Consider the following 18,805-nt stretch of genomic DNA (forward strand, 5'->3'; position numbering starts at 1 on the left):
GTCATATCTATCTCATATCTATCTCCCTACCTTATATCTATATAGGTCATATCTATCTCATATCTATCTCCCTACCTTATATCTAAATAGGTCATATCTATCTCATATCTATCTCCCTACCTTATATCTGTACAGGTCATATCTATCTCATATCTATCTTTCTACCTTATATCTATATAGGTTATATCTATCTATTATCTATCTCCCTACCTTATATCTGTATAGGTCATATCTATCTCATATCTATCTCCCTACCTTATATCTGTATAGGTCATATCTATCTCATATCTATCTCCCTACCTTATATCTATATAGGTCATATCTATCTCATATCTATCTCCCTACCGTGTATCTATATATGTCCTGTCAATCTCATATCTATCTACGGGTTGGGTATGAAATACCGGCTGTCAGCATGCCAGCAGTTACAACACCGACTGCAGCATTCCGACACTGTACACGGGTAAGTATTTTACCCCTCTCCTGCCCCCTACCATAACCCTTGGGGGGTGCCATCTAGGGCTAACCTGTGGGGAGGTGGCGGCTACGGCTAACAACCCCCCTTAGTGCATATACCCTGATACTCTCCTTCGACATTCCGGCAGTTTGTGTTTTGGTGTCTGTCACACAGCCGCCAGAATACAGGCCGCCGGGACGCCGACCACATCCCCTATCTCCAATTTATTATTCTTTTAGTAACAGTTTCTTCGATAGCGCAGCAAATTCTGTTGCGCTTTATATTTGGAAACAACAGAGATAAAACAAAACTGGGTAATAACAGTCATAGAGGCAGGAAGGCCCTGCTCGCAAGCAGGGGTGTACCGAGGGTGGCTCCAGTGGAGCGCGAGCTCTGGGCACGGAATAGTTAGACGGCACGCTGCCACCCACACACACACCCTTCCCACAGGCCACTGTACTGGCAGCCACAGAACAGGAGAAGCAGGGGGCACACACTAACTCGGAGACTAGGTAGGGAACAGGGCAGGCCAGAGGTGACAGCAGGAGACACTGACAGCCGGCACATGCCGGAGCTCTGCCCACCCTCTTTATATGTCTCACTGTCTGCTTGTAGCTGTGCAGCAGGGTTACTTCTGTCCTGCCCAGGCTGCTGTGCCATCTCTCTGCCCCGGCTGCTGCAGCACTTCTCTCTACATTGATGTTGCAGCACCTCTCTCTGCCTCTCAGGAAATTCTGGGACATTATTTTCATTGAAGCATAGTGGGATTATCAGGTCTGGATATCAGTTCTAGGGTTAAGGCATTGGGGACTATGAAAGAGTGTATGTGGGGGTGGGGGTGGGGCAATTTTGATGCAGTATTTTCATTGAGAGTTTAGGGAGGGTTTGGGTCTGTGGGGGGTCACATTTGGGGCATTATTTTAATTGAGATATTTGGAGATTATCAGATTACCATGAGCTCCACAAGGTCTACAACCACCCTTGTCACCAATTTAGGATTTTTAAATAGTGTTTCTTTTCAAATGCAACATGCCACCACGTGTTGGCTAGGCCTCCAATTCAGTATAGGGGAGGGTGGCACCAAAACATGCCCTTGCTCCGGCCACCTTGGCGCCTAGCTACACCTCTGCTATCTCACATACAGTATATCTGATATTTATGTATTTATCTCTTTATTTCATATCTATCTAAGGGCAGATTAGATGGGCCAAGATCTTCTTATCTGCCAATAATTTATATGTATCTAAGATGGTGCTACTCCCTAAACTTTTGTACACTTTCCATAATTCACCCGTACTTCTCCCCTCTGCTATTTACAGACAGAAAAACTATCTAATTTCTTCCCTGGCTGTGGGACAATGTGTTCCCTCCCTCACGCGCAGGTTCTTGACTCATTTCCCTAATGGTTTGTTGTAACAGTTTCACCGGGTTACTGCTAATCCTTACCGTACTCTTTTAAAAGAAGTGCTAGTATTGTGGGGTTGCAGGGGGAGGAGCTTAGAATTACAATGACAGTAGTTTGAGTGCCAAACTCCAGCTCATCTTGCAATCCCATGGTCCAGCGTCCCACAGCCTGCTTCAGAGAAAATGATTCAATGGTAAGTGACCAAAAATCCTCTTTTTGCAAATTAAGCTGAAAGTTGTCAAAAATGTCTGTCATGGCAAGTCTGACTGCGCATTTAGACTGTTCTAACTTAACAAAAAATGAATATTGCGTTGGTCCATGGTGGCTGTGCCACTACCAATTCTTAAAGAACTGGTAACCCCATCGCCAAGGGGCCACGCCCGATAGCCATGCAATAACAGCCACGGGTGGGTTTCTTTGCCTTAGGTTCCCAAGCCTGAAATTGGGTTTCTTTGCCTTAGGTTCCCAAGCCTAAAATTGGGTTTCTTTTGCCTTAGGTTCCCAAGCCTGAAATGGGGTTTCTTTTGCCTTAGGTTCCCAAGCCTGAATTTGAGCTACTTTATGGTTCTCAAGCCAGAGCTGCAGAATTTTCATCAATGCTCACCACAATTACTGTTTACTGTTAGCCTCTACCACCTCTGATGGGAGGCTGATCCACTTTTGAGGCCGCACCGCCGGTTTTGGTAACGGGGCCTGTCCAGTATGATTTTAAGCTGATGTAATATCCTTCTGTCCACCCTCAGCTTTAAGATCCTCAAAGACCTGGGCAAAATACTGGGGGTCAGCATGGAAGCGGAGCATCTTTGCACTCATTAGGTTGATAACATAGAGGCAACGACTCCAAAAGGCTTCCTTCGAGCATTCAACAGGGAACGGCATTAGTGGGTAGGAGAGCTCACTGCCCACGTATGCATAGGATACATACAGACATGTTGATAGACTTGCGATTAGCTCCCACTCGCTGAGCAGCTCGGATGACATGACCTCTCGGCAGAGCATGTAGAGAAACACTAGATTGGTCGGAGTGATGAAACTGACATTCCGCCAGTATTGATAGAGGAAGTTGTCAACAGCGGTTATCCATAGAGCAATATATGTTGGTGTTCTAAGGTTTTGTTGGGGTGCGCTCCCTGGGTCACTAAGGGCAGAATCTTCCGTCCAGACAGAAATTATTCTTGTCTATTATAGGGCTCTCTATTCCGCAACACTTCCCCGCTCCAGTTTCAACGGTGTTCCCAAAATAAAGAGAGAGCAATATATAGTGAAGTACAGTAGGGTAAAAATCCCTTCACATAAGGTCAATAGATGAAGAGACAAAAAGAAAAGGGTTCAGGAACTGGAATCCACCATCGTAGATGAAAGGAAGTGACATCACAAGTGTATAAGGGTGGGCACTATAGACACCCCACGGATTTCGGTACGTAGGCTCGCCCTAATATGGTGGATTCCAGTTCCTGAACCCTTTTCTTTTTGTCTCTTCATCTATTGACCTTATGTGAAGGGATTTTTACCCTACTGTACTTCACTATATATTGCTCTCTCTTTATTTTGGGAACACCGTTGAAACTGGAGCGGGGAAGTGTTGCGGAATAGAGAGCCCTATAATAGACAAGAATAATTTCTGTCTGGACGGAAGATTCTGCCCTTAGTGACCCAGGGAGCGCACCCCAACAAAACCTTAGAACATTAACTGAACTCTCTTGGGATAGTGGTGACCATCCCGGTTGGAGGACTGCAGCACCTTTGATTTGAAGCGCCGTCTGTACATTCTTTTGTCTACAATATATGTTGGTGATAACTCCACGAATTCTTTACACCTGCGGCAGAGGAACTCCATTAGACAGCTGAACAGGTCGCTGGTCGATGCCTGCACCATATTGGATTTTGCAGGTGAGCGCACTTCCTGGTCTCTACCAGGTTCTTTGTCAGGAGCATCATGTGAGGCCTGTATTAAGGCTGGGAGATCCACACAGGATAGCATGGAATCCTTCCTGCTCTCAGTGATGAGGTGGGTAATGTTGGTTCCACCCATTTTGCCTTGCCTCCTCTTAGACATGAATCTCCTAAAGCGCGCGATGAGCGAACGTCTCTCGGCAGGTCTTGCAGTCTCGCTGTTCTCAGTGCGATGGTTCCCACTTGAGTCCTCATCAGGCCGCCTCGCCTTGCGGCAGCACGGAAATGGCATACAGTTCCACATTCTTATTCAAGGAATGCCAGCAAATCCGGTGTCTGTAATCTGTGGTGAGTCTGATTGTAAAACGTTATCCAATAGCTACGGTCTGTTTCCAGCACGTGACTGATGCTGCCCGATTCAACACTGGGCAGCAATTGAGTCCAGCAGGTCGTAATCAGAGGTTTTCCCTGCTTACTGTGGCATTGTGACATCACTGTGATGCAACTGAGCTGGTGATTGTGATGCGTTGTTCATGCAAATGAGCTGGTGACTTTTGTGCCTTTATATGAAAATGAGCTACATGCAGGCAATTCAACAAGTGCTGAAAATTGGTGAAAATGTAGAAGGTATTATCCCCTCATTACAGCCCTGTAAGGGAGGGAATATATGTAAAATAAATAAATAATAAGATATTTTGAATAATCTGAGAGATAAATAATTAGTTGAAAATAAAACAAATACAAAATTATTTCCCTTCAGTAATGGATCCATAACGCTTCTCCTACTCTTTCTGTGTTTTAAGAAAAATGATTCTTCCTTTTAATACGAGATAACGTCAGATGCTTTCATGTCTGTGAATGTAACGCTGAGAAAATAGCGGGTCACTGGCTATGTCAGCTGGCACTGAAGTAATAATGTAACAGAAACTGCGGGTGTATGGCTGAATATTGGACATTTGGTGGATACATGCGATGGATGCTTAGAATCAGCACCTGATGTATTTTCTTAATAATCTTGTGCCTATCCTTGTTATGTAGTTTCTTTTCTTATATAATGTAGTATTGGTAAAACTGACCCTGTAGGTAAGTGCACAGTGGATCACAGGCTTGTATCCTTCTAATGCGACACACAGTTCAGTGGCTGACTATGTTGCAGTCTGCTGTTTCCTAAAGCATGGCTGCAGGACGCATCACACACTTACACTGTCACCCCATATCTATCTCCATACCTTATATCTATATAGGTCATATCTATCTCATATCTATCTCCCTACATTATATCTGTATAGGTCATATCTATCTCCCTACCTTATATCTATATAGGTCATATCTATCTCATATCTATCTCCCTACCTTATATCTATATAGGTCATATCTATCTCATATCTATCTCCCTACCTTATATCTGTATAAGTCATATCTATCTCCCTACCTTATATCTGTATAGGTCATATCTATCTCATATCTATCTCCCTACCTTATATCTATATAGGTCATATCTATCTCATATCTATCTCCCTACCTTATATCTGTATAGGTCATATCTATCTCATATCTATCTACCTATGTTATATCTGTATAGGTCATATCTATCTCATATCTATCTCCCTACCTTATATCTATATAGGTCATATCTATCTCATATCTATCTCCCTACCTTATATCTATATAGGTCATATCTATCTCATATCTATCTCCCTACCTTATATCTGTATAGGTCATATCTATCTCATATCTATCTACCTATGTTATATCTGTATAGGTCATATCTATCTCATATCTATCTCCCTACCTTATATCTATATAGGTCATATATATCTCATATCTATCTCCGTACATTATATCTATATAGGTCATATCTATCTCATATCTATCTCCCTACCTTATATCTATATAGGTCATATCTATCTTTCTACCTTATAGCTGTATAGGTCATATCTATCTCCCTACCTTATATCTGTATAGGTCATATCTATCTCATATCTATCTCCCTACCTTATATCTGTATAGGTCATATCTATCTCATATCTATCTCCCTACCTTATATCTAAATAAGTCATATCTATATCATATCTATCTCCCTACCTTGTATCTGTACAGGTCATATCTATCTCATATCTATCTCCCTACCTTATATCTGTATAGGTCATATCTATCTCCCTACCTTATATCTGTATAGGTCATATCTATCTCATATCTATCTCCCTACCTTATATCTATATAGGTCATATCCAGTGGTGCAAGTAGAAAAAATGTCTTACGGGTACTGTGTGCGCGCGCCGAAGGCGCGCGCGCAAAAAAATGGGTGTGGCCAAATGCCACATGGGGCGTGGCCAATGAAAATGGGGGCGTGATACACATATGGGGGAGGGGCAGATACACGTATGACCCCAATAGTGTCAGATACACGTTGCACCACAGTGATAGATATACATTGCCCCACAGTGCCAGATACATATAACCCCACAGTGCCAGATACACATTGCCCCACAGTGCCAGATACACAAATGTCCCCAGAGTGCCAGATACACAAATGTCCCCAGAGTGTCAGATACACATTGCCTCACAGTGCCAGATACACATTGCCCCACAGTGCCAGATGCACATTGCCCCACAGTGCCAGATACACAAATGTCCCCAGAGTGCCAGATACACATTGCCCCACAGTGCCAGATACACATTGCCCCACAGTGCCAGATACACAAATGTCCCCAGAGTGCCAGATACACATTGCCCCACAGTGCCAGATGCACATTGCCCCACAGTGCCAGATGCACATTGCCCCACAGTGCCAGATACACATTGCCCCACAGTGCCAGATACAGAAATGCCCCCAGAGTGCCATACATTGCCTCACAGTGTCAGATACACATTGCCCCACAGTGCTAGATACACAAATGCCCCCACTGTGTCAGATATACATTGCCCCCCGTGCCAGATACAGAAATGCCCCTACAGTGCCAGATATGCCCCCAGTGCCAGATATCCTCCAGTGCCAGGTATACATGCCCCCCTGTGCCAGATATCCCCCAGTGCCAGGTATATATGCCCCCCTGTGCTAGATATGCCCCCAGTGCCAGATATCCCCCAGTGCCAGGTATACATGCCCCCCCAGTGCCAGATATCCCCCAGTGCCAGGTATACATGCCCCCCCAGTGCCAGATATCCCCCAGTGCCAGGTATACATGCCCCCCCAGTGCCAGATATCCCCCAGTGCCAGGTATAACATGCCCCCCCAGTGCCAGATATCCCCCAGTGCCAGGTATAACATGCCCCCCCAGTGCCAGATATCCCCCAGTGCCAGGTATACATGCCCCCCTGTGCCAGATATCCCCCAGTGCCAGGTATATATGCCTCCCTGTGCCAGATATGCCCCCAGTGCCAGGTATACATGCCCCCCTGTGCCAGATATCCCCCAGTGCCAGGTATATATGCCCCCCTGTGCCAGATATGCCCCCAGTGCCAGGTATATATGCCCCCCTGTGCCAGATATGCCCCCAGTGCCAGGTATACATGCCCCACTGTGCCAGATATCCCCCAGTGCCAGGTATATATGCCCCCCTGTGCCAGATATGCCCCCAGTGCCAGGTATATATGCCCCCCTGTGCCAGATATGCCCCCAGTGCCAGGTATACATGCCCCCCCAGTGCCAGGTATAACATGCCCCCCTCCCCTACTCACCGCTGCCGTCGCTGTCCTCCTGTCTGTCATGTGAGGGAAGGAGAGTGCAGCCTGCGCCTCTCGTTCCCCTCAGTCTTCGGCGGGTGTCTCAGTTTAATTCAGCGCCGATCCGTGAGCCAATCAGAGCTCGCGGGTGCGAGCTCTGATTGGCTCACGGATCGGCGCTGAAGTAAACTGAAACACCCACCGGAGACTGAGGGGAACGAGAGGCGCAGGCTGCACTCTCCTGCCCTCACATCAGAGGCGTGTGCGGCGGTGCGGCGTGGGGGAGGGAGGGAAGGAAGAGGAGCGGCGGCCCGTCGGTGTGGGTACGGCGTACCCACGGCTAAATTCTTACGGGTACGCCGTACCCACCCATACCCGCCCACTTGCACCACTGGTCATATCTATCTCATATCTATCTCCCTACCTTATATCTGTATAGGTCATATCTATCTCATATCTATCTCCCTACGTTATATCTGTATAGGTCATATCTATCTCATATCTATCTCCCTACCTTATATCTATATAGGTCATATATATCTCATATCTATCTCCGTACATTATATCTATATAGGTCATATCTATCTCATATCTATCTCCCTACCTTATATCTATATAGGTCATATCTATCTTTCTACCTTATAGCTGTATAGGTCATATCTATCTCCCTACCTTATATCTGTATAGGTCATATCTATCTCATATCTATCTCCCTACCTTATATCTGTATAGGTCATATCTATCTCATATCTATCTCCCTACCTTATATCTATATAGGTCATATCTATCTCCCTACCTTATATCTAAATAGGTCATATCTATCTCATATATATCTCCCTACCTTATATCTGTACAGGTCATATCTATCTCATATCTATCTTTCTACCTTATATCTATATAGGTCATATCTATCTCCCTACCTTATATCTGTATAGGTCATATCTATCTCATATCTATCTCCCTACCTTATATCTACATAGGTCATATCTATCTCATATCTATCTCCCTACCTTATATCTGTATAGGTCATATCTATCTCCCTACCTTATATCTGTATAGGGGATATCCGCTCATATCTATCTCTCTACCTTATATCTGTATAGGTCATATCTCATATCTATCTCCCTACCTTATATCTGTATAGGTCATATCTATCTCATATCTATCTCCCTACATTATATCTGTATAGGTCATATCTATCTCATATCTATCTCCCTACCTTATATCTATATAGGTCATATCTATCTCATATCTATCTCCGTACATTATATCTATATAGGTCATATCTATCTCATATCTATCTCCCTACCTTATATCTATATAGGTCATATCTATCTTTCTACCTTATAGCTGTATAGGTCATATCTATCTCCCTACCTTATATCTGTATAGGTCATATCTATCTCATATCTATCTCCCTACCTTATATCTGTATAGGTCATATCTATCTCATATCTATCTCCCTACCTTATATCTATATAGGTCATATCTATCTCATATCTATCTCCCTACCTTATATCTAAATAGGTCATATCTATCTCATATCTATCTCCCTACCTTATATCTATATATGTCATATCTATCTTTCTACCTTATAGCTGTATAGGTCATATCTATCTCCCTACCTTATATCTGTATAGGTCATATCTATCTCATATCTATCTCCCTACATTATATCTGTATAGGTCATATCTATCTCATATCTATCTCCCTACCTTATATCTATATAGGTCATATCTATCTCATATCTATCTCCCTACCTTATATCTAAATAAGTCATATCTATCTCATATCTATCTCCCTACCTTGTATCTGTACAGGTCATATCTATCTCATATCTATCTCCCTACCTTATATCTGTATAGGTCATATCTATCTCCCTACCTTATATCTGTATAGGTCATATCTATCTCATATCTATCTCCCTACCTTATATCTATATAGGTCATATCTATCTCATATCTATCTCCCTACCTTATATCTGTATAGGTCATATCTATCTCATATCTATCTCCCTACGTTATATCTGTATAGGTCATATCTATCTCATATCTATCTCCCTACCTTATATCTATATAGGTCATATATATCTCATATCTATCTCCGTACATTATATCTATATAGGTCATATCTATTTCATATCTATCTCCCTACCTTATATCTATATAGGTCATATCTATCTTTCTACCTTATAGCTGTATAGGTCATATCTATCTCCCTACCTTATATCTGTATAGGTCATATCTATCTCATATCTATCTCCCTACCTTATATCTGTATAGGTCATATCTATCTCATATCTATCTCCCTACCTTATATCTATATAGGTCATATCTATCTCATATCTATCTCCCTACCTTATATCTAAATAGGTCATATCTATCTCATATCTATCTCCCTACCTTATATCTGTACAGGTCATATCTATCTCATATCTATCTTTCTACCATTTATCTATATAGGTCATATCTATCTCCCTACCTTATATCTGTATAGGTCATATCTATCTCATATCTATCTCCCTACCTTATATCTATATAGGTCATATCTATCTCCCTACCTTATATTTGTATAGGTCATATCTATCTCCCTACCTTATTTCTGTATAGGGGATATCCGCTCATATCTATCTCTCTACCTTATATCTGTATAGGTCATATCTATCTCATATCTATCTCCCTACCTTATATCTGTATAGGTCATATCTATCTCATATCTATCTCCCTACATTATATCTGTATAGGTCATATCTATCTCATATCTATCTCCCTACCTTATATCTATATAGGTCATATCTATCTCATATCTATCTCCGTACATTATATCTATATAGGTCATATCTATCTCATATCTATCTCCCTACCTTATATCTATATAGGTCATATCTATCTTTCTACCTTATAGCTGTGTAGGTCATATCTATCTTCCTACCTTATATCTGTATAGGTCATATCTATCTCATATCTATCTCCCTACCTTATATCTGTATAGGTCATATCTATCTCATATCTATCTCCCTACCTTATATCTATATAGGTCATATCTATCTCATATCTATCTCCCTACCTTATATCTAAATAGGTCATATCTATCTCATATCTATCTCCCTTCCTTATATCTATATATGTCATATCTATCTTTCTACCTTATAGCTGTATAGGTCATATCTATCTCCCTACCTTATATCTGTATAGGTCATATCTATCTCATATCTATCTCCCTACATTATATCTGTATAGGTCATATCTATCTCATATCTATCTCCCTACCTTATATCTATATAGGTCATATCTATCTCATATCTATCTCCGTACACTATATCTATATAGGTCATATCTATCTCATATCTATCTCCCTACCTTATATCTATATAGGTCATATCTATCTTTCTACCTTATAGCTGTATAGGTCATATCTATCTCCCTACCTTATATCTGTATAGGTCATATCTATCTCATATCTATCTCCCTACCTTATATCTGTATAGGTCATATCTATCTCATATCTATCTCCCTACCTTATATCTATATAGGTCATATCTATCTCATATCTATCTCCCTACCTTATATCTAAATAGGTCATATCTATCTCATATCTATCTCCCTACCTTATATCTGTACAGGTCATATCTATCTCATAGCTATCTTTCTACCTTATATCTATATAGGTTATATCTATCTATTATCTATCTCCCTACCTTATATCTGTATAGGTCATATCTATCTCATATCTATCTCCCTACCTTATATCTGTACAGGTCATATCTATCTCATATCTATCTCCCTACCTTATATCTATATAGGTTATATCTATCTATTATCTATCTCCCTACCTTATATCTGCATAGGTCATATCTATCTCATATCTATCTCCCTACATTATATCTGTATAGGTCATATCTATCTCATATCTATCTCCCTACCTTATATCTATATAGGTCATATCTATCTCATATCTATCTCCCTACCGTGTATCTATATATGTCCTGTCTATCTCATATCTATCTACGGGTTGGGTATGAAATACCGGCTGTCAGCATGCCAACAGTTACAACACCGACTGCAGCATCCCGACACTGTACACGGGTAAGTATTTTACCCCTCTCCTGCCCCCTACCATAACCCTTGGGGGGTGCCATCTAGGGCTAACCTGTGGGGAGGTGGCGGCTACGGCTAACAGCCCCCCTTAGTGCATATACTCTGATACTCTCCTTCGACATTCCGGCAGTCTGTGTTCCGGTGTCTGTCACACAGCCGCCAGAATACAGGCCGCCGGGACGCCGACCACATCCCCTATCTCCAATTTATTATTCTTTTAGTAACAGTTTCTTCGATAGCGCAGCAAATTCTGTTGCGCTTTATATTTGGAAACAACAGAGATAAAACAAAACTGGGTAATAACAGTCATAGAGGCAGGAAGGCCCTGCTCGCAAGCAGGGGTGTAGCGAGGGTGGCTCCAGTGGAGCGCGAGCTCTGGGCACGGAATAGTTAGACGGCACGCTGCCACCCACCCACACACCCTTCCCACAGGCCACTGTACTGGCAGCCACAGAACAGGAGAAGCAGGGGGCACACACTGACTCGGAGACTAGGTAGGGAACAGGGCAGGCCAGAGGTGACAGCAGGAGACACTGACAGCCGGCACATGCCGGAGCTCTGCCCACCCTCTTTATATGTCTCACTGTCTGCTTGTAGCTATGCAGCAGGGTTACTTCTGTCCTGCCCAGGCTGCTGTGCCATCTCTCTGCCCCGGCTGCTGCAGCACTTCTCTCTACATTGATGTTGCAGCACCTCTCTCTGCCTCTCAGGAAATTCTGGGACATTATTTTCATTGAAGCATAGTGGGATTATCAGGTCTGGATATCAGTTCTAGGGTTAAGGCATTGGGGACTATGAAATAGTGTATGTGGGGGTGGGGGTGGGGCAATTTTGATGCAGTATTTTCATTGAGAGTTTAGGTAGGGTTTGGGTCTGTGGGGGGTCACATTTGGGGCATTATTTTAATTGAGATATTTGGAGATTATCATATTACCATGAGTTCCACAAGGTCTACAACCACCCATGTCACCTATTTAGGATTTTTAAATAGTGTTTCTTTTCAAATGTAACATGCCACCACGTGTTGGCTAGGCCTCCAATTCAGTATAGGGGAGGGTGGCACCAAAACATGCCCTTGCTCCGGCCACCTTGGCGCCTAGCTACACCTCTACTATCTCACATACAGTATTTCTGATATTTATGTATTTATCTCTTTATTTCATATCTATCTAAGGGCAGATTAGATGAGCCAAGATCTTCTTATCTGCCAATAATTTATATGTATCTAAGATGGTGCTACTATCTAAACTTTTGTACACTTTCCATAATTCACCAGTTCTTCTCCCCTCTGCTCTTTACAGACAGAAAAACTATCTAATTTCTTCCCTGGCTGTGGGACAATGTGTTCCCTCCCTCACGCGCAGGTTCTTGACTCATTTCCCTAATGGTTTGTTGTAACAGTTTCACCGGGTTACTACTAATCCTTACCGTACTCTTTTAAAAGAAGTGCTAGTATTGTGGGGTTGCAGGGGGAGGAGCTTAGAATTACAATGACAGTAGTTTGAGTGCCAAACTCCAGCTCATCTTGCAATCCCATGGTCCAGCGTCCCACAGCCTGCTTCAGAGAAAATGATTCAATGGTAAGTGACCAAAAATCCTCTTTTTGCAAATTAAACTGAAAGTTGTCAAAAATGTCTGTCATGGCAAGTCTGACTGCGCATTTAGACTGTTCTAACTTAACAAAAAATGAATATTGCGTTGGTCCATGGTGGCTGTGCCACTACCAATTCTTAAAGAACTGGTAACCCCATCGCCAAGGGGCCACGCCCGATAGCCATGCAATAACAGCCACGGGTGGGTTTCTTTGCCTTAGGTTCCCAAGCCTGAAATTGGGTTTCTTTGCCTTAGGTTCCCAAGCCTAAAATTGGGTTTCTTTTGCCTTAGGTTCCCAAGCCTGAAATTGGGTTTCTTTTGCCTTAGGTTCCCAAGCCTGAATTTGAGCTACTTTATGGTTCTCAAGCCAGAGCTGCAGAATTTTCATCAATGCTCACCACAATTACTGTTTACTGTTAGCCTCTACCACCTCTGATGGGAGGCTGATCCACTTTTGAGGCCGCACCGCCGGTTTTGGTAACGGGGCCTGTCCAGTATGATTTTAAGCTGATGTAATATCCTTCTGTCCACCCTCAGCTTTAAGATCCTCAAAGACCTGGGCAAAATACTGGGGGTCAGCATGGAAGCGGAGCATCTTTGCACTCATTAGGTTGATAACATAGAGGCAACGACTCCAAAAGGCTTCCTTCGAGCATTCAACAGGGAACGGCATCAGTGGGTAGGAGAGCTCACTGCCCACGTATGCATAGGATACATACAGACATGTTGATAGACTTGCGATTAGCTCCCACTCGCTGAGCAGCTCGGATGACATGACCTCTCGGCACAGCATGTAGAGAAACGCTAGATTGGTCGGAGTGATGAAACTGACATTCCGCCAGTATTGATAGAGGAAGTTGTCAACAGCGGTTATCCATAGAGCAATATATGTTGGTGATAACTCCACGAATTCTTTACACCTGCGGCAGAGGAACTCCATTAGACAGCTGAACAGGTCGCTGGTCGATGCCTGCACCATATTGGATTTTGCAGGTGAGCGCACTTCCTGGTCTCTACCAGGTTCCTTGTCAGGAGCATCATGTGAGGCCTGTATTAAGGCTGGGAGATCCACACAGGATAGCATGGAATCCTTCCTGCTCTCAGTGATGAGGTGGGTAATGTTGGTTCCACCCATTTTGCCTTGCCTCCTCTTAGACATGAATCTCCTAAAGCGAGCGATGAGCGAACGTCTCTCGGCAGGTCTTGCAGTCTCGCTGTTCTCAGTGCGATGGTTCCTACTTGAGTCCTCATCAGGCCGCCTCGCCTTGCGGCAGCACGGAAATGGCATACAGTTCCACATTCTTATTCAAGGAATGCCAGCAAATCCGGTGTCTGTAATCTGTGGTGAGTCTGATTGTAAAACGTTATCCAATAGCTACGGTCTGTTTCCAGCATGTGACTGATGCTGCCCGGTTCAACACTGGGCAGCAATTGAGTCCAGCAGGTCGTAATCAGAGGTTTTCCCTGCTTACTGTGGCATTGTGACATCACTGTGATGCAACTGAGCTGGTGATTGTGATGCGTTGTTCATGCAAATGAGCTGGTGACTTTTGTGCCTTTATATGAAAATGAGCTACATGTAGGCAATTCAACAAGTGCTGAAAATTGGTGAAAATGTAGAAGGTATTATCCCCTCATTACAGCCCTGTAAGGGAGGGAATATATGTAAAATAAATAAATAATAAGATATTTTGAATAATCTGAGAGATAAATAATTAGTTGAAAATAAAACAAATACAACATTATTTCCCTTCAGCAATGGATCCATAACGCTTCTCCTACTCTTTCTGTGTTTTAAGAAAAATGATTCTTCCTTTTAATATGAGATAACGTCAGATGCTTTCATGTCTGTGAATGTAACGCTGAGAAAATAGCGGGTCACTGGCTATGTCAGCTGGCAGTGAAGTAATAATGTAACAGAAACTGAGGGTGTATGGCTGAATATTGGACATTTGGTGGATACATGTGATGGATGCTTAGAATCAGCACCTGATGTATTTTCTTAATAATCTTGTGCCTATCCTTGTTATGTAGTTTATTTTCTTATATAATGTAGTATTGGTAAAACTGACCCTGTAGGTAAGTGCACAGTGGATCACAGGCTTGTATCCTTCTAATGCGACACACAGTTCAGTGGCTGACTATGTTGCAGTCTGCTGTTTCCTAAAGCATGGCTGCAGGACGCATCACACACTTACACTGTCACCCCATATCTATCTCCCTACCTTATATCTATATAGGTCATATCTATCTCATATCTATCTCACTACCTTATATCTATATAGGTCATATCTATCTCCCTACCTTATATCTATATAGGTCATATCTATCTCATATCTATCTCCCTACCTTATATCTATATAGGTCATATCTATCTCATATCTATCTCCCTACCTTATATCTATATAGGTCATATCTATCTCCCTACCTTATATCTGTATAGGTCATATCTATCTCATATCTATCTCCCTACCTTATATCTATATAGGTCATATCTATCTCATATCTATCTCCCTACCTTATATCTGTATAGGTCATATCTATCTCATATCTATCTCCCTACGTTATATCTGTATAGGTCATATCTATCTCATATCTATCTCCCTACCTTATATCTATATAGGTCATATATATCTCATATCTATCTCCGTACATTATTTCTATATAGGTCATATCTATCTCATATCTATCTCCGTACCTTATATCTATATAGGTCATATCTATCTTTTTACCTTGTAGCTGTATAGGTCATATCTATCTCCCTACCTTATATCTGTATAGGTCATATCTATCTCATATCTATCTCCCTACCAGGGACGTGCAGTCAGGGGAGGCAGTGCCTCCCCTGCCATAAATGATTAGAATAATATAAAGAAGATACTTAGGACACATATTCTGTGTCCTAAGTATCTTCTTTAAATTATTCTAATTATTTTAATACATTTAGTTAGATTGGGAGGCACCGATAGCAGTGCCTCCCGTAGATACTGGGAACGGGGATAGAGCGGGGGGCGGGGCTAAACTGTGGGCTGAAAAAGGCCATTGAAAATAGCAGGGAAAGCGGCACTAGTATAAGTGCCTCGATGACAGGGACACCATGCCCTGTCAGCGAGGCAGATGTGATTGGACAGCGGATTCAGTGCTGGATCCGCTGGTCCAATCACCCACACGCAGCGGAGGGACAAGAAGGATGAAAATAATTACGGCACTTCTTCTACCTCCCCTCACTGCTGCAGGTGGCCGGGAAGCCCGACAGTAGCTGCGCCAGTGTATTTAGTATGGTCGCCCGCAGCAGCCGCCTCCGTTACACTGAAAGCGAGAGGCTTGCTGCTGCCATGTAGGGGGAGCAGCTCCTCTCACTTGGCTGTCATGGTGCGGCCGTGGCGAGGGGTGAAATGTGGATGTAGCGGCGGCGGCACTGTCTTCACTCCCCGCAGCCCTGCAGCAGTATATCCCCAGGGGCGAGCGGGTGAGAGTATTCAGGTGTTCATTTATAATAATATTGTGCTCCTTGACATGCGTGAGTGCAGGGGGTGAGGGGGTTTGATGGTGCCCTTGCTAAATATTAAATGATGCTTCTCTATGGGTGGGGGTGAGGTCGTGTTAGCCACCAGTTAGCATTTTATTTTATAACAGACACCTCTTTATTCCCCATGTACGAAGCAAATGAGGAGGACAGGCGTCTGTTGTAAAATAAAACAACAGACGCCTCTCTTTATGCATCTGGGTTCTAGTCCCAAAACTCCACCAGTACCCAGATGCATATGTTAATTATTATAATACTACCAGCATGCGTGCAGGCTCCTCTCCTCACACCACCCTGCACAGGATCTACCCCCCCCCCCCCCCCCCCCCCCGGACTGCCACCCCTCCCCCCGCTCCTCCTTCCACGGACTGTGCCTCCTACAGTTGGGTGACTTGACCACCCGATCTTTGCCCACCATCCCCGACGGATTGCTGTCTGCACATGGGTGACTCGGCCGGGACCCCATCCAAGCTGTGGCACATGCCTGGGCATCTAGCAGGAGAAACGACTCATCCTCCACACAGAGACCACCAGGTATCTGCTCTCCCCTGCATCTCACAGTCTTTCTGCTGCTGATAAACCTGACTCTCTCACCATGTCTCTGTCTTTTGCCATGTCTCTCTCTCTTACCATGTCGCTCTCGCCATGTCTCTCTCTCTCTCTTGCTATGTCTCTCTCGCTATGTCTCTCTCGCTCTCGCCATGTCTCTCTCACTCTCGCCATGTCTCTCTCACTCTCGCCATGTCTCTCTCGCCATGTCTCTCTCCCTCTCACCATGTCGCTATGTCTCTCTCACCATGTTTCTCTCACCATTTCTTTCTCTCTCTCACCGTCTCTCTCTTTCACTATGTCTCTCCCTCTCGTAATTCCTCTCTCTTGTCATGTGTTACTATCTCACTCTCTCACCATGTATCTCTCTCCCTCCCTATGTCTTTCTTTCTCTTCCTCCCTTCCCATGTGTCTCCCTCCCCCGATGTCTCTTTTTCTCTTCCTCCCTTTCCATGTCTCTCTCTCTCCCTCCCCACATCTATCTTTCTCCCTTCCCATCTCTCTCTCTCTCTCTCTCTCTCTCTCTCTCTTTCCCCCCTGCTCTGGTTCTGTGTGCTCTCTCTCTCTGTTGCTCATATATATATACAAGTTGGTAGAAAGGCTGCACTCAATAGGGACAGGAACAGCAGCGGAAAGCTCTTAGATCAAGGTAACGTTTCAGTTGTGTTTCACTTTAGTCAGAACCCCGAAAGTTAAATACAACTGAAACGTTAACTTGATCTAAGGGCTTAGTCTATTCATTTTCCGCTGCTGTTCCTGTCCCTATTGAGTGCTTCCTTTCTACCCACTTTTACATTTGCATCCAGCACGAGAAGGCATCGGGGCGATCATGAAGTAGGTTTGAGTGCCGGTAGTATGGAAACCCCCCTTTTAAAATCCTGCATTTGCCCCTGGTCCCCCGTCCTCCCGCTGGGGGCAGAGCCAGGTGCAGCCGTGCGCGGGGATCCCCTCGCGGGCTCGCTGTGCTTTGGGCCTGGTGGCGAGCTTTGCTTTGCTCGCCACACTATTATATTCCCCCTCAGGTGGTGGCGTGGACCACCACCCACGTAAGAATACAGGCCTTTGGTCGGGATTTCAACAGCATTTCCCCTGCTGTTGGGATTCCAGTGTCGGTATTTCGACCGACGGGATCCCATCGTTCGGGAAATTAACTGCATCCACTCAGACGATGCAGCATTTTTTCCCATTTAGATTGCAGGCCGGACTCCAATGTGTGAGGACCTCTGGGAGGGGATAATTCTGAGTTGATCTCAGCAGCAAGTTTGTTAGCAATTGGACAAAACCATGTAACCATGTGCACTGCAGGGGGGGCAGATATAACATTTGCAGAGAGTTAGATTTGGGTGGGTTATATTGTTTCTGTGCAGGGTAAATACTAGAGATGAGCGCCTGAAATTTTTCGGGTTTTGTGTTTTGGTTTTGGGTTCGGTTCCGCGGCCGTGTTTTGGGTTCGAACGCGTTTTGGCAAAACCTCACCGAATTTTTTTTGTCGGATTCGGGTGTTTTTTTCAAAAAACACTAAAAAACAGCTTAAATCATAGAATTTGGGGGTAATTTTGATCCCAAAGTATTATTAACCTCAAAAACCATAATTTACACTCATTTTCAGTCTATTCTGA

The 18,805-nt window shown here is 43.7% G+C and overlaps 2 protein-coding genes across 2 annotated transcripts; both read right to left on the reverse strand.

Annotated features, from left to right (window-relative positions):
- Positions 1-2,570: 2,570 nt before the first annotated feature.
- LOC134944014 (cyclin-dependent kinase 5 activator 1-like) lies at positions 2,571-4,059 on the reverse strand. Its single transcript, XM_063932557.1, has 2 exons — positions 3,650-4,059; positions 2,571-2,958 (listed from the first exon to the last, which is right to left on the reverse strand). Exons 1-2 carry the CDS (start codon positions 4,057-4,059, stop codon positions 2,571-2,573), a joined length of 798 nt encoding a protein of 265 aa, XP_063788627.1.
- A 9,554-nt stretch (positions 4,060-13,613) lies between these two features.
- LOC134944015 (cyclin-dependent kinase 5 activator 1-like) lies at positions 13,614-14,411 on the reverse strand. The gene has a single exon (XM_063932558.1). The coding sequence runs from the start codon at positions 14,409-14,411 to the stop codon at positions 13,614-13,616; it is 798 nt and encodes a 265-aa protein (XP_063788628.1).
- Between the last annotated feature and the right edge of the window lie 4,394 nt (positions 14,412-18,805).

The sequence above is a fragment of the Pseudophryne corroboree genome, chromosome 7 (assembly GCF_028390025.1).
Source record: "Pseudophryne corroboree isolate aPseCor3 chromosome 7, aPseCor3.hap2, whole genome shotgun sequence".
In the NCBI taxonomy this organism is placed as follows: Eukaryota; Metazoa; Chordata; class Amphibia; order Anura; family Myobatrachidae; genus Pseudophryne; species Pseudophryne corroboree.